The sequence below is a fragment of the Lutjanus erythropterus genome, chromosome 1 (assembly GCF_056507025.1).
Source record: "Lutjanus erythropterus isolate fLutEry1 chromosome 1, fLutEry1.hap2, whole genome shotgun sequence".
Classification (NCBI taxonomy): domain Eukaryota; kingdom Metazoa; phylum Chordata; class Actinopteri; order Lutjaniformes; family Lutjanidae; genus Lutjanus; species Lutjanus erythropterus.
This window is the reverse complement of record NC_139317.1, coordinates 36,340,095-36,367,940: the sequence shown is the minus strand read 5'-3', so window position 1 is coordinate 36,367,940 and position 27,846 is coordinate 36,340,095. Positions and strand designations below refer to the sequence as shown.

The 27,846-nt window shown below is 39.4% G+C and overlaps 5 protein-coding genes and 1 pseudogene across 5 annotated transcripts in view; 4 read left to right on the top strand and 2 right to left on the bottom strand.

Moving 5' to 3' along the window:
* The window catches only part of wtip (WT1 interacting protein), a 35,155-nt gene extending 32,946 nt beyond the window's left edge, over window positions 1-2,209 (bottom strand). Inside the window, exon 1 of the mRNA XM_084720938.1 lies at window positions 242-2,209. Coding sequence (XP_084577064.1) covers window positions 242-1,745 — 1,504 coding nt within the window. The 5' untranslated portion in view covers window positions 1,746-2,209. The remainder of the gene's footprint in view (window positions 1-241) is intronic.
* A 1,266-nt stretch (window positions 2,210-3,475) lies between these two features.
* Window positions 3,476-5,925, bottom strand: sdr42e1 (short chain dehydrogenase/reductase family 42E, member 1). Its single transcript, XM_084724965.1, has 3 exons — window positions 5,777-5,925; window positions 5,288-5,364; window positions 3,476-5,005 (listed from the first exon to the last, which is right to left on the bottom strand). The coding sequence occupies exons 2-3, from the start codon at window positions 5,347-5,349 to the stop codon at window positions 3,907-3,909; spliced, it is 1,161 nt and encodes a 386-aa protein (XP_084581091.1). The 5' UTR covers window positions 5,350-5,364; window positions 5,777-5,925; the 3' UTR covers window positions 3,476-3,906.
* A 2,429-nt stretch (window positions 5,926-8,354) lies between these two features.
* On the top strand, window positions 8,355-10,582 carry LOC146333213 (arylamine N-acetyltransferase, pineal gland isozyme NAT-10-like). The gene is made up of 2 exons (XM_084724953.1): window positions 8,355-8,456; window positions 9,572-10,582. Exon 2 carries the CDS (start codon window positions 9,577-9,579, stop codon window positions 10,447-10,449), a length of 873 nt encoding a protein of 290 aa, XP_084581079.1. The 5' UTR covers window positions 8,355-8,456; window positions 9,572-9,576; the 3' UTR covers window positions 10,450-10,582.
* A 7,250-nt stretch (window positions 10,583-17,832) lies between these two features.
* On the top strand, window positions 17,833-20,535 carry LOC146333212 (arylamine N-acetyltransferase, pineal gland isozyme NAT-10-like). Its single transcript, XM_084724941.1, has 2 exons — window positions 17,833-17,974; window positions 19,178-20,535. Exon 2 carries the CDS (start codon window positions 19,183-19,185, stop codon window positions 20,053-20,055), a length of 873 nt encoding a protein of 290 aa, XP_084581067.1. The 5' UTR covers window positions 17,833-17,974; window positions 19,178-19,182; the 3' UTR covers window positions 20,056-20,535.
* Window positions 20,536-22,697: 2,162 nt separating this feature from the next.
* On the top strand, window positions 22,698-23,510 carry LOC146333211 (arylamine N-acetyltransferase, pineal gland isozyme NAT-10-like; annotated as a pseudogene).
* A 508-nt stretch (window positions 23,511-24,018) lies between these two features.
* Window positions 24,019-27,766, top strand: cnep1r1 (CTD nuclear envelope phosphatase 1 regulatory subunit 1). The gene is made up of 6 exons (XM_084720925.1): window positions 24,019-24,158; window positions 24,654-24,725; window positions 25,157-25,230; window positions 25,871-25,980; window positions 27,204-27,258; window positions 27,361-27,766. The coding sequence occupies exons 1-6, from the start codon at window positions 24,134-24,136 to the stop codon at window positions 27,400-27,402; spliced, it is 378 nt and encodes a 125-aa protein (XP_084577051.1). The 5' UTR covers window positions 24,019-24,133; the 3' UTR covers window positions 27,403-27,766.
* The last annotated feature ends 80 nt before the right edge of the window (window positions 27,767-27,846 follow it).

The following is a 27,846-nucleotide window of genomic DNA, read 5'->3' as shown; positions in this document are numbered from 1 at the left end:
GGTTCTTTTAACTCTCAAAAACCAACCCTATAAACCCTATAAAAAGTACACTATTAGTAAGAGAAGACTTATGTTCTTGAAAATTAATATTGGTTTAAAGTGTGCTGTGTGAAAATCATAGTGGTTTTGACTTCCTTTGACTGAAACTGCACCACGGTTTTTTCCCGATCATGTCTATTTGCAAGTTTTGAAAAGATCCAAAGACTTATTATTAGACAAACCTGCAATGAATATTACCTACCAAAATATTCCTTTTTCATGTGCATCTCTAATTCCTTCTCCAGCTCCAAGGTGAGCGCCTCCAGCCGCCTCTCCGCCTGGCTCGGCCCACTCTCTCGGCTGGGGGTCACCTGGTAAGGCAGCTTAAACCTCTGGCCTGATGAAGCTGTTTTTGATGACATCCCATAACTAAACGACGATGGCGACCCCGCTGTCATCTCCGCTGTCCCTCGATCCGACTGGGCTGCCTGCTGCTGGGGCTCCGGCACCGCAGAGAGTCCCTGGAGGTGGATGCGATTTTGGATCCCATTAGAGTCTCCAAACTCCTGCAGCAGCGTGTCCTCGTGTATACCGCTGCCCAGCATCGAGGACCGAGGAGAGGGCAGCTGTAGTTCCGGGTAGGTGCTCATAGACCCCCTGGAACTGCGGGAACTTCTGGAGCTGTGGCTGGAGATGCTGGACCGGGGGCTGACCACGCAGTTGGCGGTGGTCCCCTGTCTTGCGCTGCCGTCCTGGCTGCAGATGCTCGACCGGGGACTCGCCAGCGGCGCTGAGTGCAGGATGGCCCCTTCCAGATCGTGGTTGACCACGGGCCCGTACCGCGAGTCAGAGTAGCTGGACCTCGGGCTGGTAGTGAAGGAGTACTGGCTGGCCGTGCTCGACCTCGGGCTGGTGTGCCTCTGGTCGTAGCCCATGCTGATGCCGCTGGTGCGGTTGCTGCTGGGCTTGCTGCAGCAGTCGCAGCTGTTGAGGCTGGCCCTGGGACTCGAGTGTTTACTCGTGTCGCTGGCGGTGCTTGCATAGCTGGACCTGGGACTGAGGACACTGTTGCCCTCACAATGAACTAAACTAGACCTGGGGCTGGTGTACCTGTCCTGACCCGGCACCACCAGACTGGTGCGCGGGCTGCTGATGCTCGACCTCGGGCTGGCATGCTTGCTCTGCTCCTGAGAGGACAGGGAGGACGCGAGGCTGGACCGGGGACTGGTGGCGTTATACCTCCCGTCGTGACTGCTGGTGATGCAGACGCTGTTGCACCTGTTGCCGGGCAGAGCCACCGGTTTGTTGAGAGGCACGCCGTCGAAGGTGGAGCCGGTGCTGTACCTGTGGCCCTGCACCTCCAGAGAGTACCTCCTGTGCCTCTCTGAGGCGCCCGTGTAGCAGGGCAGAGCCACCTCAGATTTGGTGCAGCAGCCCTCCTCACTATAACCCGCGTCCCTCTGAGGGGCGCAGAAATCCACGGGAACGGGCCGGGTGCAGTTCACGGGGCGCACCGGAGCCGCGGTGTACACTTTATTCCCAGACGTGAAATTCTCCACTGTGTGATGCTGCTGGTGGAGCACAGAGGTGCCATTCATTGGCTTACTTTTATGCTCTGCCACAGCCGAGGAAGAAAAGTCCAAATCGGGGTTAATCACCAAGTCTCTCCTCGCATTGTACATCCCGTCTTTATACGCATCATATAGGGAGAGGTCCTCCATCAGTTTACTGGCCCGGAGTCCTAAATCCTCCTGGTAGTGCTCCATGTTGTGCTCCCGAGGCGAGAAACAAGTTGAGAGTGTGCTCCGCTCCGGAGCCAAACTAGCGAGCACCGCGGAGCACTAATTGCATTTCACATGGAAATCAAAACAAAACGCCGCGGTACAGCCGTCGCTCCTTTATACAAAACCGCCGACCGACTCAGAAAGCCCAACCGTGTGCCGCATCGTCTTCTTCTGCTTTGCCCCCTTCGCCGAAAAAACAAACTCTTTCTCACAGTTTCAGCCGACAGGGATACGTTTGTCAACTTCAGTTTTTGTTAAGTTGAAAGGTCTTTACAGTCAATGGCGCGCTGCGCGGAGGAATTTCCCCTTGTTGGTTTTTCCTCTAGTTTCGCTTACGGTCTCTGTGGAAGAATACAAAGTAGGCTGGATAATCTCATACGCCATAAATATCCGTTGTATATAAGTCTAAGCTCACCAAGCGTGCGAAAATCCAAATAACATAGCGTTTTACACGGGGGACTCGTTTGCGTAAAAGGAATGCGGGGATGGAGACAGGATGCGCTGCGCCTCTCTGGAATGTGGTTAATGCTGCAGAGAAACAATGATTGCGACCAACTCAGCAAGGGGCTGCCGGCCCTGAAAAGAGAATAGTTTAGAGAGAAGGGGACGTCTGCATTCATCCCAGGCAGACTAAAATACCACACAAAGCACGCCTCACCTGGTCCGACTCCTTTTGCAGGAATAAACTGCATTACATTATTATTATGGAAGACAAAGCTATGAAAACTGAGTAAATCCCTTTTCAGTTTTATGACATATGGATATTCTCAGGTAGTCCAAACTTATGTGTATATGATCCATTTAGAATAATGTTCAGTTATCTTAGCTAACTACAGGTCCTTAAAAATATTAAATGAATATTATGCTATGGATATGAAATCATATGTTGAAAATGATACCCCAAGCAACCAAGAGATGATTAAATAAAGTAAAGGATTATTCAGAGCTGATTGAACTGCCTTGAAATGTTATCTTTTATTTAAAGCAGAAGCCATTTTAAAAAGGAAGCAATAAATAGCTGCTGAAAAAATGGTCGTCCATGATGCCCACAACCTGAGGCCATAGTTAACTTGGTTAACATGGGTAACTATCTGATATGTTATGATACTGGGATGTTATTCCAGCAGGCATTATTATACTATAGCCATTATTAACCAGGTATCTAGGCCTTTATCAAGGGTCTGCAAACAGGAAACTCATTTATGTATCTAGAGTTAAGGGTACAGTGTGTAAGATTTCAAATATGTAATTTAATACTTATGTATGTATTAGGGTTAGACAACTAATCCCAATATTATTTAAACTGCACTATGGCCAAATGAATTATCCAAATTGCAGAACAACCAAATTGCAAAAATATGCAAGAAAACATCATATTGAGAAATAAGTGTAGTGTTGCATGTATGGCCTTGCCAAAATATCTTGTTTTTCAGATAAAAGAAAGCATATTTGTTTGGTACAAACACCAATCACATCATCAGGGTTACCTGGAGAAAATCATTGCCTATGATCACACAAGTGGAGGCCATGGTTAACTTTCTATTTAATATTGTTACCAAGAGATTGTGATAATAGATCAGCTGTAGCCATTATAAATCAGGTGACAAGACCTTTATCTTTATCAGGGGTCTTCAAACATAAAAAAAAAACACTTACCAATCTAAACTTCAAATTCAACCTTGAATTCAGGTTAAAAATCACACCAAACCACATTTGCCTTGGAAGGTTTTATTCATAACAATTTTCAGAACATTCCACAAAGACAGCATTAAAACATGTTAAACTGAGTTATCAATCCTTGCTTCCAGAGATTTTCCTTCAAAAGCTAAAGTGTTGTGGTAAAAGAGGTAGCATGTTACACACAATCTCTTACAGTAAAATTAAGACGTTATGGTACAGAGATTGTATGATTATTTTCACATATGCTGGGAGTCACAGTATAAAAAACGACCCCAATTAAACATGGTCATTTTTGCTTTCATTAAGTTGGTCTGTAGACAGCTGCTAGTACTGACCATTTCAAAATAAAATGTGCACATGGACCTTGTTATATTAAGACATGTTAACAACCTGCTAGGGAACCAATCTTGATACTTGGCATATTGGAAATATATCAGAATGATATTTTTGCTTTAACTGCTCATCAACTGCCAGCAAGTGGAAGAAAAGAGAGAGCCACAGCAACAAAGGCAGCAACAAACAGGATGTCTAGGAGCAATCGATTGAGGAAGGAGCTGTGAGATTTTTTCCCATAGCCTCTGCTTCTGAACCACTGAACAACCTCATCCAGGTTGTGCTCCTGGGGCTCATAACCGAGCTCCGCCTTAGCTTTTGCCATGCTGAAGTAATGCGTCACACCAGTTTTATACACCTCTGTACGTGTCAGCAGTGGCTGGAAGTTATACAAGGGCCCGATGAGGTGGTGAATCATTTCTGTGAGAAAGGCAAAGAAGTAAATGAGAGAGATAGGAAGGCGCAGCTTGGGGAATGGATAGCCCAGGCCCTCCACCAGAGGTCTGAAGAATTCAAAATTGTTGACAGGCCTGCCGTCTGAGATAAAGTAGGCCTGGCCAGCGGAGCAGTGCTGCTGCTCTGAGGTCAGAGCCGCTGCAGCGAGCTCATGCGCTGACACCAGGTTGTCCACGTGGACAAACTCGACCAGGCTACTGGGGTCGCCGTAAACAAACCTGAAGATCCCCTTCTCTATGTAGCCAACTATCCTAGGCAGGTGCCTCTGCTCACCAGGCCCATAGATTCCTGCAGGACGCAGTGCACAGCTTCTCAGGACCCCGGAGCCGTCCTCCAGCGCCGTGCCATTAGCTTTAAGCACTGCCATCTCAGCCAAGGACTTGGTCCTGGAGTAGTGGTCAGGGTGAAGATGGAGAGGTAGATAAGGCAGGCTTTCATCCCCGTTTTCTATCACTTGGCCTCCGAATACCACATTGAAGGTGCTGGTGTAAACCAGTCTGGACACTCCATGCTCAATGCAAGCCTTTAGGACATTGTGAGTGCCTTGAACATTCACCGCCTCAATCAGATGGCGGTTCAGCTGCTCCCTGCCGGACATGCCATAGGAGGCAATGTGAAATACACAGTCCACGCCAGCGACGGCCCTCTCAACCTGTGCATACTCACGTATATCTCCTTGAACAAACACAATGTCCTCAGGCACTTCTTGGTTTGGAGGGACTGTGTCAAACAGAATAATTTTGGCTCCGTTTTTATGCAGAGAGCATGCCAGGCTGTAGAGAACATAAACAAGAATTAATATTTGCAGGACACTCTTTACAAGTCTTCCATTTTAATAAAATGAAATTGTAATTCTATGACAAAACTACAATAAGTGTACATACATTTATACTTTCAAATCCCCCACAGCAATCTAAATATGATAACTGGTGTGATAACGCCACCTTGTTGTAGTAAAGCAGTATGACAGCACAAGGCAACTCAATATCGAGTGTTTAATGAGAATATACAAATTATTTCTTGACTAATAGACAGTATGAAATGGTTCTACTTACCGATAACCAAAATAGCCACATCCCCCAGTTATCAAAAAAGTGTCTGAACATACATTTTCCATTGCAGGAGGACAAATCTAAAAAGAGAGGATTGGACATGTTATACAGAAATTGACTATATGTTTAGAAAAGTACACACAAAATTCTACAGTCACAACCCCCAAAAAATCAATGCTGCTAAGTTACCTAATGTGCAGTCTGCAGGCTAGTTCACTGACCTTGTACTTGAGTAATTAAACCTTTATGTAACTATCTAAACACATTACTATTGTTTCAAAATGGACCACGCAGCCCATCACAAATGTATCCCAGCATTATTGTTTACCTAGCTACAACTACTAGACTTCCGTAAAGGGTTTGAATTTTAGTCTTCAAACTAACTTATGCAACAAAGTGGCAAAGTAGCGTGAGTGTGTTGTCACATGCACCGACAGTTAAAGTATATTCACAGTCGACCATTTGAGTTAACGTATCATTTTCGGTACTAACCTCACATGTGCCGGGAGTAAAACGAGCAAAATATGAGTTGAATATCACTCATTAACAACTCTACTGTAGTACTGGTGAGACAGCACTGCTGTGCACTTCCTTGGTCGGTGGTGTACGTGCTTTTTTACGTAATTTACGCAAAACTAGTCGATATTGCTTTGCAATTGGATGCGCTCTCAAAGCGCTCAGGCAGCTGTGTTAAGTGAACGTACAAACGGTAAGGAAGTGACGCGACATTACCTTCACAATGCAGGGTATAGTTACATATTAATATTGACTGATTGGCAGTTAATAGATCCAAGATATCAAGTTCATACTTGAATATTTATCGTTCACCCGCCACATTAGCGTGTGTTTCATGCTTATACTTTTGAAGTTGTTATAATATGAATTTTAATTTCGGTGTTCGCAATAAGGCTTTTATTTTGAAAGGTACATTTGGATGTCATAATCTTAATTACGTTACCTTGATGCGTTCTGTTACCAATCAAAATTCATGTATAAAGTGCAGTAAGGCAGAGATGGTCCTGACCTACGTGGGGCCCTAAGCAAAATTATGTAAGTGACCGTAGAGCCACGTAAACCATTTGCCACCAAGTCACACTTGACACCCCAGTGCTTCCACTACAACCCCCCCCTCTTTTCAAGCAGTTCACTCCATCTGTCATCCCACTAAATGAGGTATCAAAATAAACTATATTTATTGAATAGAATATTTTTGTACAGACTCCATATTTAATCCATATTTAATCAATTATCAGTCATTGTCAATCCATTAATTTCCATTTTGCTTTAGTTCAGAGTTGTAATCAGTGGTGAACTTAAGTACTGTACTTATTTTAGCCATTTACCATGAATCTGAGTGTAAACACAGGTGTTAACAATTATACTAATGAAGGTTCAGTTCAGAGAGAGTCAGAGTCAGGATATTGTTATTGTGCTTGTTGGCTCACTGGAGAGGCTCTAATTAGTATCATTGGTAAACACCTGTATTTACACTATGTGGCTGCAGTGAAAAAAAGGTCTGTTGTTCAGAACATATGATTCAATTTTGGAAGAACTTAACTTCTCAGATGTTGAAAATGCTATTAATATTTTTTGTAATATAAATGAATGTGCAAAACTCTGACTGAACTGTACTTAGAATTCTGTCTATTACTAAGAGCTAAAACTCCAGCTCCAGTTTGACCTCTCTGGGTCCTTTTCCCCTTCTCTGTGCAACCTGGAAGTAGGTGACGCTGTGCCAGAGACACTAATCTGAATTAGTCTGTAATCACAGATATGCAGCAAACTGACCCTCTCTCCCCTAGTAATATGACAGTGTGGTTGTGTGGTCTTGAAATCTGGTCAAAATAGTGGTGTGATCAGTTTAGTAGCCCAGTAAGTGTTATGATTTGTTTATTAAAAGTTACCTGGTTGAAGGCTTGCCTTAAACTTTAATTTGGACAAATTATTTTTCACTCAAGCAGCACAATTCAGATCATGTTAATGGTGTGCTTGTCAATTTGAAATAAATTTAGCTTACAAAAAGAGCAAAAAGTACCAATTCTTTTAATTCATTTCATTTTTTTTAAATTATTTTTGCACTGTAAGCTGTTGGAAAACATTGTGTTCAATGGACAGCAGTTCAAAATTTGTAATTAAACTTTGGCACCCATTTTGTAATGAAAAAGTAGAATAAACACAGATGTTATCAGTAATACAAATTAAGGCCCTGTTGCATTCAGGTTGAACAGAGTAGCATGTTGGCTCACTGGAAAGGCTTAGCTACACTAAATGAAATGGGACCAGAATTAATATCATTGATACCCGTTTACCCTGCTACAAGGCTGCAATGAAAAAAAAAAAGTTGTGTTCTTCAGAACATATGATTTAATTTTGAAAGAACAGCTTAACTTCTCAGATGTTTAAAATCATGTTAACCTTGAAATGAAATGTGCAAAACTGACAGTCTCTGCTACACTAAATGGAAGTTGACCTTAATTAGCATCACTGGTAATGTTTGCCTGTTTACCCTATGATTTTATATCAATATGGCTGCTTGTGAAGGACTATTTCCCTGTGTTGAGAAAGCTGAGAACCTGTAGGCTAATGAAAACCTGTCTGTAAAATAAATAATGCACCTGACTCTGACTGAAATGGAATTAAGAGTTATAACCACAGATATCCAGCAGGGAGCTCTCTCTCCCCAGGTATATTACAGTGTGGTTGCCTGATCTTGAATTGTAGTTTAAATTGTGGTCCAAATGGGTAATCACGTGGTTGACATGATATCTCATTGAGTAACATTTAGTTTTAACATTTTTTTTATATAACTGTCATACCAATGACATGAAACCCTATCTCACTAAATACTAAAAATACCATCCTATGCATCTTTTTGTTATTTTATGTCCAGTCAGTAGTGCTTGAATTAGACACTGTAAGCTACAACTCATCTTTGACGCACTGACCTGTATTTTATTCCCATAGCAGGTTTATCATTTAATCTATGGTGATGTAAGAAAAAAAAAAGTGACACTGTAACACGATAAAAGGACTGTAATAGTTGGTTGATAGCGCCTCTAGCGGCGACACATGAGCACAAACAACTGGCAGCAACTGCAGACAGCGTCACATTTTAACCTAAACTACAGCAGGAACAAGCAGCCACAGCTGTACGTACCGTCACAATCCAAAGGTAAGAGGTCTGATTAAACTCTGTTCCAGCTGATCAGAGATAGGATCAGTTTTAACTGAGGGGTTCAATAAAATATTAAGCAGGGTGCTGCATACGCTGGCGGGCGCGGCGTATGTGTTGTACTTTCAGTTTTTCGTAAGTATTTATCTTAACTAAAGACTTTTGCGGGGACAAAGCTAGTTAAAGAGGATAATTGGATGTTTCCATGGTCAGATCTGCCATACAACTCATTCTGCTCTTATGCAGCTCTTAAGAAAATAACATGGTTGCACTTCCTTAAAGTTTTTTCCTCAAAAACTCACACGAACGACTAACATAAATGGAAACTTAAGCCCTGCTGCTACACGTTTATAAACTGCGGGTTAGTAACAAAGATGGAAAGTCACTTTGGGAACACTTTTAAGATGTAGCTCAATGTCAGTTGTCATTGTCCTAGCTTTAAGACAATATAGATGACTTTGCCAAATTAAGTGCAACGTTGTAACCAGTGCATGTTCCCTTTAAATCCATATAAAAGTACACAGGATTCATAAACCCAATTAAAACACGGGTTAAGTTGTAATCAGCGCATGTTGCACCAAACTTTCAAGCTAAATGTAAACATCTCCTTAAACTACAATTTAGTTTTTTATGCTAACCTAGATTCAATTTATTTCTGTTACTCCAAAACATGAAACTTCAATTTAAAATGTCATATAGTAACTTTAAAACTTGCACTTTAGGAGATTTGATTTTTAAAATGCATTTTGAGAGGTATTGAGAAAAATAATTTTTTCTCAAAGGACAAGAAAGTAGAGCTTCTGTGCCCAACCAGCATGAGTGGGCTGACTCTTTAGCTAGCTAGCAAGCACTAGATCATCTGTTAGCTTTTTTTTTAGCCAGCTACCCTTCAATATAACATTTTGTTAATCTTTTAGTTAGCTAAAAAACAATGTAATGTTTTGGTTAAGGAATACAGAGCCCCCCTTTGTACTTACTTATTTTATTTTAAGTTAATATTTGTTGTTGCATCTCAGTCTTAAAGTTTTATCAAATGTATTTATTTAGAAGTCCATGCTTTAACTTCAGCTTGTTGGAAAATGACATCAATTCATGCAATGTCCTGTATTTTACAGGCAAAATGAATCTGGAGGAATACTTCAGAAGAATTGGTGTCCATGGCTCTTTTGATAAACCAGATCTGGCAACACTGAAGTTGATCCACAAACAGCACGTGATGTCAGTTCCATTTGAAAACCTCAGCATTCACTGTGGTGAGACGAATACCATGGACCTTGAGGTTATTTTCAATAAGATAGTGAGGAGCGGCCGTGGGGGTTGGTGCCTTGAGAACAACTTCCTGTTTGGCTGGGTGCTGAGAGAAATGGGCTATGATGCTACGACCTTGGGTTCCCGAGTTTTCAACAGCCTCCTCAATGACTTTGGCCCCCTTGACTCTCACCTGATCCACAAGGTCGTCATTGATGGAAAGGCTTATATAGTGGATGTCAGCTTTGGGGTGTCTTCGCAAATATGGGAGCCCCTGGAGCTCGTCTCTGGAAAGGACCAACCTCAGGCAGCGGGTGTCTTTCGTCTCATAGACAAGGGGGACTTCTGGGTGCTGGAGAAGACTGGCAGAAAGCCAGAGGTCCTCAATCCAGATTTTGCCAAATCAAGTCTGGTGAGCAGGGAGGAAACGAAGCAGATCTACTGCTTCACCCTGGTGCCTCGTGAGGTTGATCATTTCTTTGAAATAAACCACACACTTCAAACTGATCCAACTTCACTGTTCACCAATAAGTCCATCTGTTCTTTGCAGACACCAACAGGATTCAGAGCTCTGATTGGCTGGACCTACAGTGAGGTCACCTACAAACCTGAAGAAGGTGTTGATGTGTTAGACATGAGGGAAATAACAGATGATGAGATAGAACAAATTCTGAGGGAAAAGTTCAATGTAAAGCTGCAGAACAAACTAAAACCTGTAAACAACAAATCCTGCTACACACTCTGAACTCCTGTATTCTGTTTTGAAATGGACTTTGAATTGTGTCAAAACCTGTGGTGAATCAATGACTGACCAGATATAAGAGATAATGTAGCTATGACAGACCCCAGTACACGCAATTGCCTTACTGTGCCAACAATGTGTTGGATTTTACCACCAATTGAGTTACTTATTACAGTATGCTATTACAGTACGTACAGACAACAGAGATAAAGCTATCAGAACCATGTATAGGCCTCTGAAAGGTAAAGTTGTCCATGATCCAATACAGACTTGACACTGGACAACAGCAACATACATTTTACCCAGCCATCATTACTGCATGTATACCTATATATATAGAAAAATTAAGAAATTATTCATTTTTAATGCTAGTTTGCTTCAGTTAAGTTAATTTTACAGTGTATGTGGAATCATGTAAGCGCATACTTTTGTTATAGATTGCTACTGACTGCTTTACCAAAAAAAAACAAAAAAAAAAACAGGATTACACCCTTTTAAAATGATCATGAGTTCTTTGAATGCAGGCATATTTCCGAGGTGGCAATCTGAATCACACTCCCCATCCTACTAATTTTTGAAGGCCCACTCCTTCCACAGGCCCAAGTGCAACCACACTGCCTGCACTGTCTATATTTACCTGTGACTGACTAAGATTGTTGAAAAATTATCTATTTGAAAATCTGTTTGAAACATGATCAAGGCTTCAAATGAATTTTTTGTACAATAAAAATGATCCAGTTGCATATTTCACTGAGTGAAATTAAACAGCAAGTTGAATGTGTCATTTAATTTTTATTCATTTACACTTTTGACGGTATGATAAGATGCCTCAGTTTTCTGCAGTAATATGAAACCCATGTCATAGTTTGCAAAAAGTAACTGTAAGAGATATAATTTGCTCACTGTATACTAAACCTTTCTCAAAGAATGATGAACTTATAAAACCAATATTAAGGGTAGGTGATGGAAAGATAAAACTGGGGTAGAAACATAACAGCTCATGATCAAAGTTGTGTTAATGCTAACTGAGGTTATTATAAAAACCACTGAGTCAGTAATTAACCCTCTTCTTTGTCAAACTAAAGCCAAACCGTCGTGGAAAGTCGTTTTTCCAATCTACAATCCCCCAACCTTGTTCAGTAACTTTTCAGTCCACACTTTAAAGGACATATTGGCAACATTAAAGCAATCCTCAGGTCCTTTATATTTTATGGTTGATAGATTTGTCAAAGAGGTTTTTAACAGTGTTGATCCTACTATTTTATCAATTGTAAATAGATCATTGTCCACTGGCTGCATTTAAGGCTCACTTGCCTTAAACATACCCCAATGTAAAGAGTGTAGGCCTAAATTGCCATTTATATTAATTTTTTTGAGAACCTTGTTTACCTGGAGTTGGTTTCTTTTATGAATTCTTATGTCTTTGCCTGTCTCCTTTTTTCAACTCTGTTTATTGTGATTTTTAACAAAAAATTACAGTACTGTTTGATACATTTGGAGACATTAGAAGGAGAAATAAGAGGAAAACACACAGAACATAGTAACAATTAGAGAAAAAAAACAACCTACACAAAAAACAAACACACAAAAAAACAAAATAAAAGCGAGCCTCCTCAAATGAAAATAATAAATAAATAAACTTAAATAATAAATTAAGTAATTAAAAATTAAATCAGAATGACACAACTGGGTTCATATCTATATAGATACATATGGCAGGCCCTCAGGTGTATACTTGTAAAGAGGGAGAAAACAGAAATGTATATGATGAATATATATATATATATATATATATAATATAATAATATATATAATATAATATATAATGTATATTAGCGTGGCTGACTTTTTCCCCTCCTCATTTACGGAACAGCGGGCGCTTGGATTTAAGAATGGGATTCCACACTTCATAGAAAATATTTGCGGAGCCCCTCACTGAGTATATTATTTTCAATAATTTTATAAAGTGCAATAAATCTCTTATCCAATGAGTAAGGGAAAGCGGGTGAGCATCTTTCCATTTAAGTAAAATTAGGCGTCTGACAAGAAGGGTGGCAAAAGCGGCCTCAGACTTGGAGAGTCTACAGGGGTCTGGAGGTGATTCCAAACATGGTTATGAATGGACACGGGTCAATAGTTTTGTTCAGGCATTCTGTGATTGTTTTAAAGACGAGAGATCAAAATTCTTGAAGTTTAGCACAGGACCTGAACATGTGGGTGTGAGTAGTGGGAGATAAATTGCAACAGTTACATGAGGGATTAACATCTGGCAAGTATTTAGACAATTTCTGTTTTGTCCAGTGAGCAGGATCAGAGGCGGTCAGGCCCAGTGTAATATTGAATGTAAAATCAATTAACTGACAAATCACTGGGCATCAGACATAAGGCTGACAAGTGAGGACGAGTCCTCCACTGTCAGTTGATCAGCTGTTTATAACTATGTCAGCTGAAGTAAAGTTCATCTTGTTATTCTGAAAATAAAATCCCACTGCTCTGAAAATACACACTGGAGATTGAGTTCAGTGATTGCCTGCATTACTGTCTGCCAGATTCTATTAACATTTTGTTCAATTTAACTGTTAAAAACATCTGTCTTCTACAAGATTATTAATGATTAAGACAGTTTAAAAATGTGTTTTACTTTGCAACTAGTTATAGGCCTTTTAATATTTATTCATTTTATCTGATAAATGTCATTATGAATGCTTGTTTATTAACTGGCCCCTGCCCTCCTGTCATTTTGCAAAAGTGGCCCTCAGGCAAAACAAGTTGAGTGATGTCACAGGTGCAGAAGTTTATATATATAGGTCGAGCGCTCCCTTACAGGATGACTTGGGGGGCGGGTTGCCAACAGGCCCGTGGCTACGATGGTCGTACTCGTAGCCTGAGTGTTCCGTGTAGAACACTCATAGGGGCCTGTTGTACCAGGAAGGTCTAAGCCTTCCTCTGGCTGAACACAACCCATTCTCTTACAGGATGACGGACAAGGGCGGGTTGCAAAGGGGGGTCTTAGGGTAAGATGGGACCTGCTCAGTGGTGGACAGTAGTGAAGTACATTTACTTGAGTACTGTACTTAAGTACATTTTTTTGTGTATCTTTACTTTACTTGAGTATTTGGTTTTTTTTTTTGGAAACTTCTGATTTTCACTCCACTACATTTCAAAGACAAATATTATACTTTTGACTCCGCTACATTTCTAGGAAGGTTGTTGTTACTTTTTGACTAAGCTTTGACGTCAGCTGTTGGTGTTTTTTTCTTTTCTAAAATGCAATTGGTCACATGTTGTGTTCCTCACAGAAAGAAACCAATCACAGTAGCTCCTTTCAAATGGGACTGATGTAAAAGCAGAGAACTCCTTACAGTTAGCTTCAATCTGCTTTTATGCAATGATTTTTAATACAGTTACATCAGAAAATGACAATAACTGTCCTTTTTGTTTTTGATTGCATTTCTATGCTGAAGTTTTTATAGGTGTTTCTATAGGCTTTGTGTAGCAGAGTGGTTCTACAAGCAAGTCAGTGCATCATTAGATGGTTTCAGAGAGTTACAAGCTTCTGTAAATGCATCATGAAAACAATACAGCATGTATTGATATTAGAAAATGTACCTTGTAATTTGTACTTTTGAATACTTAAGTATTTTTAAGAGCAAGTACTCAAGTACTTTAACTCAAGTAAAAATTTGACTGAGCAACTTTCACTTGTAGTTGAGTAATATTTGACCAGGAGTATCTATACTTTGACTCAAGTACTGGGGTGGAGTACTTTGTCCACCACTGCAAAAACCAAGTCAAAGTCAAAGCCAAAGTGATTGAGAAAAGCTGGAAGTAATAAGCTGTTATTTTGTAGTTGTTCATCATGAAGATGCATGAGTCATTAAGCAGCTAAAATACATGATTTACAAGTGAAAAAGAATAATAAAGAAAAATTCCCCCAGGGTATTGTGTGTTAAAACCAGTATGTTTGTCCTTTGTGAGGTTTGATTCTTTAATCCAGTGAACTTGAAGACAAGACTGTGACTATGTCTGTGATTTTGCTTGGAGAGATACATTTTTAATTTATTCGAGATGTTTTAGGTTTTACCACATGTGAAAAAACTGAACCAAAGAACAGAAACCTATCCAGAGATCTCTGATTAACTGGGGTTATGATTTACCCGTTGGGGCAAAAATTAAACAGAGCCATTAAAACTTTCCCACAGATCCTAATTTGATTTGTTTCAGTGAAGAGGTGTTACTCAAGCCAAATTCAGAGATACTGAACAAACTGAGTTCTTTTTGCTGTTTATGTGTGTGTGTGTGTGTGTGTGTGTGTGTGTGTGTGTGTGTGTGTGTGTGTGTGTGTGTGTGTGTGTGTGTATGTATGTGTGTGTATGCGTGCTGTTGGTCTGGTGGTTAATTTTTATGATTATTATTTTATGACGGTGTGTTCATGCATCCATGCGGGGGAATGACCTTTAAAATCTGGAACAGTAAATTATCAGATGAACTCTGGTTGGAGCCATAAAAACATAAAAACACTAATAAAATGTTTTGCTGACAATCAGTGCATCAAAGTGATTTTTGCAAAATGGTGAGCAGGGGTGGAAGTCATGAATGACAACTACTCAAACTACCATGAACTAAACATCTTTTCATAGACAAGGCCTCATTCAACCGAGTTTTCCCCACAATTTGAAATGTAGTTACCCACACCCATCTTTTTAGACATGTTTTCTTAGTCTACTGACCCACATTTTTTATTCTTTCAGTTGATCTGTGCTGCAGATTATCATCACTAAAATAGCCTCGCTCAATTCATCGCTCCAGAAACAGGTAGGCTGGTTTTAATCGTATGAAACACAGGGTTATGAGATATTCCTGAAAATAATAATTATTATTGTGGTTGGCATTATTTTCAAACCCTTATGTGTATTCAGTATATAGTCAGTCCTTATTCCTTCATTCAGATTTATTATATACATGTTTTGTTCTATTTGAATTTTGAATGCATATTTGTTTTTAGCTATTAAAAATACAAGTTAAAGTTAATGGTTTTATTGCCCTGATATCATTTGGGACAATAGTAAAATATAATGCCTGTATTAGCACAAATGTTAACACTTTTGAGGGATCAGAAAATGTGTGTTTATATGTTTATATATTGTATATATGGTGTTCAAAGAATATTAGCTGAAATATTTTATGTAATTATCAAAGACATGGCTGAAATAATGTGTACTGCACTATTGGCTTGAATTTATTTATATTGCTGGTGTTCTAATTTTAGCTTCCCTTATATAATATTATTTTCAGTTCTTAACCGCCATTGATTTCATGTTCGGTTCTCTCTCTCTGTGCTATTTGTATTAAAGGGATAGTTTACTCAAAAGTGAAAAGTCAGTCATTATCTACTCACCCTCATGCTGATTGAAAGCCAGGTTTAGTTTTTAGTCCACAAGGAGTTTAACGGGAAAACAGTGTTGCAGAGTGTCCCAAACAGTTGAGTGAATGGTGACCATTTTTCAATGTAAAAAACAACAGAATAAAAATATAAAATGCCTCCATACTGCTTGTCTGGCGTAATCCAAGTCTCCTAAAGCCTCAACATGCCAAGTTGACTAAAAAAATGTGATTTATTCCATGTTTTTTAATGTAAATCCTCACTGTAGATCCTTAGCTTGGAGCCACATTCATGTGCACATGCACACTGTCTGAACTGGGTGTGTGTGGTGTGATGGTGTGCAGACAGCTGTTGAGACTTGAGGAGACTTGGATTACACCAGATGAGCAGTATGGAAGCCTTTTATGTGTTTTTGCAGATTGTTTTGCAGGCCGATGTTTCGCCAAAACACAGGAAGTTGCATCAACTCCTGTTTGCTTTGTCAAATCTGCCTGAATCTTCTCATGTTTGATAGTAGTCCAGGCCTGAACATATGCCTCAACGTGACTTGAATTTTTGAAGGGCGTGGCCATGGCATGGAATTTGATTTTGTTTCTCCACGACACACTAAATTGCTATAACTTAAGTATAAATTATCTGATCTGCACCAAACTTGACATGTTTGATAATAGCCCCACCCTGAACACATCTACCCAACAATATTCTGCAATAGTCATAATGCCACCTACTGGCAACCGGTAATGTCTTTGAGGTACTTCTCCAAGTAGGTTGACCATATCCAACTCAAATCTGGTCAGAAAGGCCTTAACACCATGGTAATGCTAGTGTGAAGATCTTAATGTATTGTCAAATGGTGTTTGCATGACGGCATGGCGAAGGTTGATTTTTCACCAAAACACAGGAAGTTGCATCAATTTCCATTTACTTTGTCTAATCTGCCTGAAACTTCACATGTTCAGTAGTTGTCCAGGCTTGGAATAACTACGCATGGAAATAACTATGTTTTATGAACAGTTGCACAAAAAAGCGTCACGGACACATAGACCCAACAGGAAGTTTATCAGTTTGAATTTCGTGGTCAACTTTGACGTTTTCCAGGTGTCATATTTTAAAGAACTCCTCCTATAGAGATAATCTCATTGGCTTCAAAATCAGTTTGTGCCATCTAGACTAGTTTTAGATCAAAAGCTATCAAAAGATTTGGTCAGCGTTGAACAGCGTGGCTGTGGCATGACATCTAGTTTTGGTGTCCCGCCATGTAACACAAAATTACTCCAACTTTGAATTAAATGATGCAGTGTGCACCAGACTTCACATGTTTGATAAGAAGCCCACCCTGAACACATCTACATGACAATCCGGATGCAGTCATAGCAACACCTAGGGACCCAACACCAGGCGGATGTTGGGCTCCTGACCTTGCTGGACTGTTCGCAGCTTGGCCTTGAAACTGAATTTGAACTGACAATGAAAACGCAATTGGAACTGAACTTGAACTGAGTTTGGAAATAACTTGAACTGAATTTGAAGTGTTAACATATTGTACTCTTTCATAATTGTCAAGAATGTGACACTCAATATAACAGTAGTTAACTTCTTTTGATTTTGAAATGGTGAAATGGTAAAAGCAACATCTTTTAACCATCAAAACTGTTATTGAAGTACAGGGCAAAAGGGACAGAAGTTGGGAGGGGTCAGTTAATTACTCCACTGATCATTTAGAGTACTGGTTTGTTTCTGGTTGTCTGGAAAGAAGACATAATGAAACGGTCATGTTTCAGGCCCCCAGGAGGTTAATCCAACCATGCAAACAGGTATGACATCTTTGACAGAATTAAATCTCTTCCTGATATTATTTTGGCCAATAGAAATGGCTCATTATTTTCTTCCAACACGTCTAGACACTCGTAGAATTGCAAAGTGTGATGTTTTGTTTATTATCTGTTACTGCCTTTGTCTCCTCCCCTGTCTGTCCCATTGTAACAAAGCTCTGGATACCCAGGAAAATCATTAACTTATGCCAATTCTTTACAGGTTGAAGTTTTAACAGAGTTGCGGGTCATTTGAGGGGAAGCTTTGCTTCATAGAACTGCTGTCACCAGAATACAGTACTTAAAGGGCTCATACAGTCAACATATACAAAAGGTAAGGTTTTTCTACATATTTACTGTTATAGAAGTTAGTGAATCCTAAACTATATACATGTAGAATTTAAGCATGTCTGACATCTGATTACGATCATATTTAGTGATTGAAAACCAGCAGACAGATGCACGCTGTGTTTTACTCTGAAGCACTGTGCTGTGGGACACAGAGTCTCAAAAACCGGAAGAGGGACTCATTTAAAAGCTGTCACTTTCACCCACATCTACCTGTTCCAGGCATTTTCAGTGATTTAACTGAGAAACTAGACATGCTTGTCACAAATAGATTATAAAATTGTGATGTTTATCGTATCTTCAGCAGTATCTGCTATTGCTTTCGCCCTGACACATGGCTGTCACTCACAGGAACAGCATGCAGCCTGTCTGTTACACAGCCTTCAGTATCGATTGGCTATCAGATCAATCAGATAGTGTTATGGGTGGGACATTGAGGGAGTCAACAGAGTGCAGACATATTGTAATTTATAGTGTATATGTGTATTTATAATGTATATCTAACTTGCATCAACTTCTGTTTATTTTAATCTGCCTGAAAGTTTCATGTTCAATAGTCGTCCTGGCTTGAACATATGCCGGGCGCTCGGCCTCACCGCAATTGAAGGGCATGGCCATGTTGTGGAATTCGCCATGACACACTAAATTGCTATAACTTCAGTATAAATGATCTAATCTGCACCAAACTTGACATGTTTGATAACAGACCCACCCTGAACACATCTACCTGACAATCAGGATGCAGTCATAGCAACACCTAGTGGAGACGGGCATGATATGGAATTCCTTCCTGTGGTGTCCGAAGCGCATGAAAATTCAGCACCTCATAGAACAATTGGTGTCTGGCACAGCTTGGCCAGTGCCACAATGGGCGCGGGGGTTTGAGGGCCTGTACAATGCCGGCACCTAAAACAACAACATAATGGCAACATAAAATTGTACTTGATTGAACTAAACCCTTTTCCACAACTCAGACCAATTTGACCAAATAAAAAAACCCACCTTTTCCATGTCAGACTTGATCAAGAGTAATGATCCTTGATTGATTAATTAATTAATCCCCCTCAATAATGAATGGCATGAAGCCTTTTAGGGTTTAAGACAATTGAGATGACTTTGTAAAATTGAGTGCAAGTGTGTAACAGGAAGATTGGTCCATAAAATGTATGTAATGTTCTGTATTTTACAGGCAAGATGAATCTGGAGGAATACTTCAGAAGAATTGGTGTCCGTGGCTCTTTTGATAAACCAGATCTGGCAACACTGAAGTTGATCCACAAACAGCACGTGATGTCAGTTCCATTTGAAAACCTCAGCATTCACTGTGGTGAGAGGAATATCATGGACCTTGAGGTTATTTTCAATAAGATAGTGAGGAGCGGCCGTGGGGGTTGGTGCCTTGAGAGCAACTTCCTGTTTGGCTGGGTGCTGAGAGAAATGGGCTATGATGCTACAACCTTGGGTTCCCGAGTTTTCAACCGCCTCCTCAATGACTTTGGCATTTGCGATGATCATCTGATCCACAAGGTCGTCATTGATGGAAAGGCTTATATAGCAGATGTCAGCTTTGGGTTGTCTTTCCAAATATGGGAGCCCCTGGAGCTCGTCTCTGGAAAGGACCAACCTCAGGCACCGGGTGTCTTTCGTCTCATAGACAAGGGGGACTTCTGGGTGCTGGAGAAGACTAGCAGAAAGCCAGAGGTCCTCAATCCAGATTTTGCCAAATCAAGTCTGGTGGACAGGAATGAAATGAAGCAGATCTACTGCTTCACTCTGGTGCCTCGTGAGGTTGATCATTTCTTTGAGATAAACCACACACTTCAAACTGATCCAACTTCACTGTTCACCAATAAGTCCGTCTGTTCTTTGCAGACACCAACAGGACCCAAAACTCTGATTGGCTGGACCTACAGTGAGGTCACCTACAAACCTGAAGAAGGTGTTGATGTGTTAGACATGAGGGAAATAACAGATGATGAGATAGAACAAATTCTGAGGGAAAAGTTCAATGTAAAGCTGCAGAACAAACTAAAACCTGTAAACAAAAAAGCATCCTTAACAATCTGAAAAACAACACATATTCTGTTTTGAAATGGACTTGGAATTAAATGACTGATCAGATAGAGCAGATTGCTGAAAAACCATGTATTTCAAGCATCAGCAAGCCTTTGAATTGATTTTTTTGTATAATAAAAATGATGCAATTGCATTAGGACTGGGGCAAGTAAAATAAACAGTAATCTGTCACTGATCCTTTTGACAGTAAATAATAATGTACATTTCAATCACATTTCTCAGCAAGCTGCAGCAAAAAGACAGGTTACAGTTTTCTGTAAGATACATAGCTTGCTGGCTGTTGGTCTATTTCCCCTGTGTCATTAAATGTCTGCTTAATGTGATGTACCATCAAGGTCAGTGTTTGGCTGACTAATGGAGCTCACAGGACATACTGGTGAACTGAGAGGGAGGTTTGGTGACATGTTTTGGACTGCTTTTGGTATAAGTGTGTGTAAGAGCAATGAAATGTATTTTGAATAATAGAAGGAGGTGTCATTCCTTGGAAAAGTATTTGTAACCAAGAAAAAAGTTATTTCAATCCAAAATACATAATATGTTGTCATAGAGATGCTGATTAAATCACATGATTATTGCACAGGTGTGCCTTGGACTGGTCACAATAAACCTCAAATCTAAAACGTGCTGTTTGATTTTTGATTTTTTTTTGTCATATGTCCCTTTCACACATGCACTGCAACCCTGAGTTTGTTATTAATTGTCCAGCCCAGTATGAAGGATTAAAAAATGGCTAATTATATGAAATAAGGTCACAAAATTACGAAAAAATTAGCATTTTTCTCTGCTCTGAAATGCTGGGGGCGTGTCTGCTCTGCTGTCTCAGTATCAAACACCACTATGATGTGAAAACATCCAGAAACGTGGACACTCAGTCTAGCAGCTTAATTTGCTCCACCAGTGACAGGATGATATGTTTTTTTCCTTCTGTATCAGGTTGTTAAAACTGGAGTGAACTGCTGGCTGATCTGGACTGAGAGAGTTTGTAACTGAATGTGACAGGAGGGTGAGGCGGTGTCATTCTTGTGTCAGTTTGTTGGGCTTATGTGGTGTCCATGGCACAGAGCCATGTTTTAGGTCCATCCATAAAATCCTGAACAACAGTTCTCCGGTCTAACTCAAGAATTCAGTTCTACTTAGTTCTAATCTTTTCACATGTTTTCAGCAACTATGTTCTAAGATGTGTCGTGTTTGGAAGAAAAATTCACTTTTTCCTTTACACACACTTTAAGTCAGCAATCACTGCAGTTGTGAGAATGTTAACATACACTGTGTGTAATGTTAATCAAATCAGGTTTGACTGGATATAAAGTTGCAGGAGTTGCAGGTCCTCGGTGGGGAGGCTTTGGCTCCATAGAACTACTGTACCCTCAGAATACAATCATGATACCATAAGACACCATAGAACCACAATTTTGATTGTTCAGAAGTTCAGCTTGAAGAAAAGGTAAGTTTATATATGTAGAATTTTAACATTTTTGATATCTGGTTATGAGACGTCAAAAATCAGCTTTGTCCATGTCAGAGTTGATCAAGAGAAACTCTCCTTGATTCATTAATTAATAAATCCCCCTCAATCATGATGAACAGACTCTAAGAAATGGTTCATGGGGTTAGTAAGCATAAATCAGGAGCTTTTTTCATCAAAAATTGCGTTTGTTATGTGTGTGTTTTAATGAGTTGATAACTTGTTTTCAGAAGTTAGTCAAAATTAAAATTAAGAAAATTGTCTTAGTAGCATTGCAATTCTGAACAAACTTTTTTTTTGTCTTTACTTGAAACAGAAAGTATTGCAACTGCAACTTGAATATGCAGTGAGAAAACTTAAAAAGCAGAGTACATAAATTTGCCTGGACTTGTTTTGCTGCCACCACCTCACCTGCCACAAGAGACAGGAGGGAGAAAAACTGGAGTTTGCTTTGAATATCTTATCTCAAGTTTTTTTTCAATGAAAATATGCACAAAAAAATCTGCATGAAAAAGACGTGCACAAACACATCTGCAGTAAAAGATTAATGATACATCAGCTTACATGTAAAAGAAAAACAGTATTCAAATTTTGGTGCTTTTAACTGCAATTTGACCAGTTAATGGCACCAAAATTTGTCAATTAAGTTGATTCAACTTAATGGATTCACAGCAAACATTTGACTTGTCAGAGCAGGAAAAACACAGGTGGACTAAATGACAGCAATTAAGGTTCAGTTCCATTAATTGTCCCAGGAACAGTGACAGTGAACCTGCATGCACAGTAGAATGACCTCCCCTAAGTGGAATGCAGCAGTCACTAAAACACCTGTGAGTTTTATGGTATGACATGACGAAACATCTGCTGTGCCACTAGTCCATCAAGCTTGTAGAGGACAAAGCAGATTGTGTTGGTTGCTCTAAAGTAATTGAGTTGGTCTAACTATAAAAGTCTTACTCAATATAATAGCTCAGTAAATATTTCTTAAAAAGATGTATAGAAATTGTTACCTTATTTTTAAAAACTGAGCCAGTGTACTCTTTTTAAGAGTGTATGAAGTCTTTTAGGGTTTAAGAAAGTTGAGATGACTTTATACAATTGAGTGCAAGTGTGTAACAGGTAGATTGGTCCTTTAAATTCATGTAAAGTCCTGTATTTTACAGGCAAGATGAGTCTGAAGAAATACTTCAGAAGAATTGGTGTCCGTGGCTCTTTTGATAAACTGGATCTCGCAATGCTGAGGTTGATCCACAAACAGCACGTCATGTCAGTTCCATTTGAAAACCTCATCATTCACTGTGGTGAGAGGAATATCATGGACCTTGAGGTTTGATTTGATTTAGCACATATGTAAAGAAGGCATAAGTAAAACAATATAACAAATATAGATCTTCAGGTGATTTCAGTAAGATAGTGAGAAGCAGCCATGGGGGTCGGGGCCTTGAGAGCATCTTCCAGTTTGGCTGGGTGCTGAGAGAAATTGGCTACAACCTTGAGTTCCTGAGGTTTTAACAGCCTCCTCAATGACATTACCCTCTTTGACTCTCACCTGATCCACAAGGTCGTCATTGACATAAAGGCTTATATAGCAGATGTCAGCTTTGATGTCAAATCGTCTCTGGCAGAAAATTGGCAGAAAGCCAGAGGTTCTCAATCCAGATTTTGCCAAATCAAGTCTGGTGGACAGGAATGAAACAAAGCAGACAAACAGAGCCGATCTACTGCTTCATTCTGGTGCCTCGTAAAGCTGATTTTTTCTTTGAGATAAACCACACACTTCACTTCTTCAACGTCTCCTACTTCACTATTCACCAATATGTCCATCTGCTCATTGCAGACAAAAACAGGATTCAGAGCTCTGATTGGCTGGACCTACAGTGAGGTCACCTACAAATCTGAGGAAGATGTTGACATCTCAGACATGAAGGACATAACAGATGATGAGATAGAACAAATTCTGAAATACTTTTATATTGTTTAAACATAACTTGGGATGGACTTTAATTAATCATTATTTGTTTTAGGTCTGTTTTTTTTTTTTTAAATTAATTTTGTTTTCTGTGTTGAATCGGATCTCTCCTTGTAATATTGTATGTAAAAAAAAATTAAAAAAGGGAAAACTATAAGTATGAATCACTGCACATTGGCACTGTAGAAAATGCTCCATCTAGAATTCCTGGGCCATTCCAGGTTCGTCGTTTAAGGGACCCCTTACCCGCAAGAGATCTCGCGAGAGTAAATATTTTAACCCAAACTGTGATATTTTTTGACGTTTTTTTCGTCATACAATTTCATGGACCTATTTTGTGCCCATGGACATAAGTTTTAGTCACAAAGTTCTCACATTATAAAACATAAAAAAACAAAAATATACAAATCTCGCGAGAGTTTCGCAAGTCAATGGTTCCCTTCTTGACAGGGTTGGGAAGGCATGCGGGCAGAAGGCGGGGCTCCGGGCCTTTGTACATCCCTTTATTTTCTTTACATCCAATCTCAGTTGGAGCAGAGCACACAGCCAATGTGGATTGGTCTGTACACCGTGTCCTTCAGCTGAGCGGAAGCAGCGACACAGCCAACCGCAGGCTTCTGCCGGGATTAGCAGACATGAACTCCCTGGAGCAGGCCGAAGGTAATCAACACAGAAAACAACCAAAATGACCACATTTTCAACTAGCCGCCGATTTATTTTACCCACATAGCTATAACCACTAAAGGTATTAAAAACAAACGCCGTAGAATGCATATTTAGAGCTAGGTGCAGCGTTAAATTAGCTAGCTAGTCTACTTACGGGACTTAGCATGTTTGCTAGCTGAGCTGACAGTAGATATTCAGTCACTCACTTTCTCGTACAGTTATAACACTTATTCCGTTGTCTGGTAGCTTCTGTTCTCCGGGAAGTAGCTTCATAAACAGCCAAGTTTTGCTAGCAGGCAGAGTGACATAATCAACTTCGACCCAAATGAAACTATTGCAAACATTTTGGATGTTCAATAACCACATTCAGTCACGTTATTTTGACTTAAGTGTACATACTTGGAGTTTCCACCTGGACTCATAATGGCACAAACTGAGCCCAAACTGTTCAAATACAGTCTGTTTCAATGTGTGCATTTTTTATTTCAGACCTGAAGGCTTTTGAGAGAAGATTGACAGAGTATGTCTCCTGTTTGCAACCTGCAACGGGCAGGTGGAGAAGTAAGTAGCTTTAAATGACCGAAACCCATGACCGAAAAGATGTTTTTGCCCTAAACTGCTTCTTGGTAAACCCTATGTATTCCTGTCCATTGACCTCAACCTCACATTTGATGACTAAAACAAAATAATGAGAGGCAGCTACTCTTATTAAAGGGATAGTTCATCCAAAAATGAAAATTCAGTCATTATCTATTCACCCTCATGCTGATTAAGGGTTGAGTTTAATTTTGTAGTCCACAAAATGCTGCTGGAGTTTCACAGGAAAACTGCGTTGTAGAATCTTCCAAACAGTGTTGTTGAACTAATCACAGATTAATAGCTTGTAGTCTGTCATAATGTTAAAATATTGTGCAAAAGACTTATAATACATTGATTTAGTGAAACACCATTCGTGATGTTGCACTGGGTCTCATTGTCCTGTTTTGTTTCAGTGATTCTGATAGTGGTGTCTGTTTGTACGGCTACTGGGGCTTGGAATTGGTTAATAGACCCTGACACACAAAAGGTATGTATTAATGGACAGACATATCTGGCTTAAAGGGAAACTCAGTCTCAATTTACAGAAAACACATTATAATTGGAAAATGTAGCTGCATAATTCAAGAATTACAGCGAGAGTAGGCATCCACAATTGAATTAAATATTACTTTATTATTAAAATTGCAGTATGGCCAAGTGCAATATCCAAATTGTAGAAGCTGTAATTTTTTTAAAAAAGAAATAATGTCGACCCAAACAGCATTATAATGACATATAGAAGTGCTGTAGACTCCCACACTCATGCATTATCTGAGACAATATTGATGAATCCCAGATTTGTGCGCTAAAAACATTTGTATGCATGATTTAAGCACAAATTTGTGGTACACAGTGTTTGTGAATGAGCCCCAATGTGTTTTAAGAGGAGCTACTGTTCTCGCACCTTTATTCCAGAACTGACTGTCCCATCATATCCTGTCATTTTCAGTTCTTATAAATTTTCTTCTCTATCAGATTGATAAGCAGCTAAACACAGAAACTTTATCATGGAACCCAGTGAATTTTTAAAAATGCACCACACTTCACTTTGTTAAGATGAATAAAAATGAAAGTTTTATTATTGACTCAATTATTTATGTTTTCTGCTTTGTTCCTCTTTGTTGCAGGTCTCTTTTTTTTCATCATTGTGGAATCATCCCTTCTTCACCATCAGCTGCATCACTCTCATAGCGCTCTTCTTTGCTGGGATACACAAACGAGTTGTGGCACCATCAATGTATCCTTATTTGTTGTAATTGATAGGAAGTAGTGAGTTGCTATGTTTTGTCTGTATAATTCCAGCATCTGCACTGACATCACACATTCAAGCTCAACCATTGACAGGAAAGTATAGAACAGGCCTATTCAATTATTTTTTTTTAGAAGAGCCAGTTTTATAAAATGTCAAGTGCCTCAGGGCTGGGAGTTCACATTTCCTTTGTCTGAGCTGTGGAGTTAAGAATTTCAATGTGTAAAACAATGTTCTTTTTTATTTTTTCTCCACTTTATTTATTTCCACAGTTGGAAAAGAAACATGTATAAAATATTTGTTTAATGGCACTTTTATAATAGATTAGTTTCTGTTCCATGATTTGCCGGCATGTAGAACAGAGAACAGAGCGATTTGTTAGCAAGCTAATTAACATCACTAACTACTGGCTCATTTATGGCAAATGGTGGCAGTAACCTTGATGTAACGTAACAAGTCTAAAGCAGTCTCTTTGTGCAGCAGATGATACACATTATATGTACAACATATGATGCATGCATGAGTTAGCTTTCTTCAAAAGCAGAAGAAAGCAGCGTAAAACTACTGAGTTATAAGGAGTTCTTTTTCACATTAACAAGCCTTTCCTCTCTTGAAAGAACACAGTGGATATAATAAACCATAGACTAGATAAATTAACAGAGCAGCTGGCTGTTTTACTAGCTTTCAATCATTAATTTTGGTGTTAAGGTCTGTTCAGTGTCTTCTATTGGTCAATATTACATTTTGGGCAATGTCACTTATACTAGATCTGCGATTAAATGCAACTTTTGCCTTAAATCTATTCTAATGTGTTATTTCACTACAAGTGAGACCAGTTTTTACATTTTACCTTATCATGACCAGAAAAATATTCATTTTGATCAAATAATAAAGTGTTAGTTTGTTGTGTCTGTGATTTGCCACTCAGTTTTGTCCTGTTTTCTTTGGCATTTGGATCTGAGGAAGCTCAAGTATGATTTACAGTATAGTTAACATTTATTACTTATTAATACTTTGTACTAATTTGCTCAGTCTTCTAAGACTGTTAGCTTGTGAACAGCACCAGACTAATCCTAAAAGTCACCAAGAATAAGTATTTACTACTCTTGGAGCCTGCTTCCTAGTGGATCTGTGTTTTTATTGCACCCCAACTGGTTTGCATGCCTGTTTTTTGGCTTAGTGGTTTACATCCTTGACCTGTGCTCCTTCAGTATCGCTGCCCGCTGTCGGACAGTTTTAGCAGAATACAACATGTCCTGTGATGATGTGAGTTTACATATCTCTTTGATGCTTTGACCTCTAGTCTGCTCTGATAACTTGTCCTTTTGTAAAACTGTTAACTCTTGTCTTATTTCCATTTTTTGACAGACGGGGAAACTCATTCTCAAGCCACGACCGAACATCCAGTAACCACTAACGTCTGTGGGGTGGTCAGACAATGTAACAAGTTTTTGTCGACAGCCACTGATGGATCACTCAGCATCGAGTCCTTTGGGTGGTCTGAACAGCACTGAGGCAGATATTGTCAACATCATCATGATGGGAATGGATTTGGGGAAAAGAAATAATAAGTTGATTGGACCTTTTTTTAAACAGTGTCATTGGGATGATGTCACCATTGAGGCTGCTGATCTGCTGACATGGTCTGATTTGTTTTACTCATTCAGTGTGAGTCCAGATGTGTTTATTTCTGTTTCTAATGTCCAGCATGTATTTTATCAAAATGTTTCTATTTTTAAAGTTATTTACCAAATAAATACTCGAGGGGTGAAAATATGTCTATTTATTTGTGTCTTATTACATGTACAGCCTCTGCCTGTAGTTTGTTATGAAGGACTAAGAATCTTCGGTTCT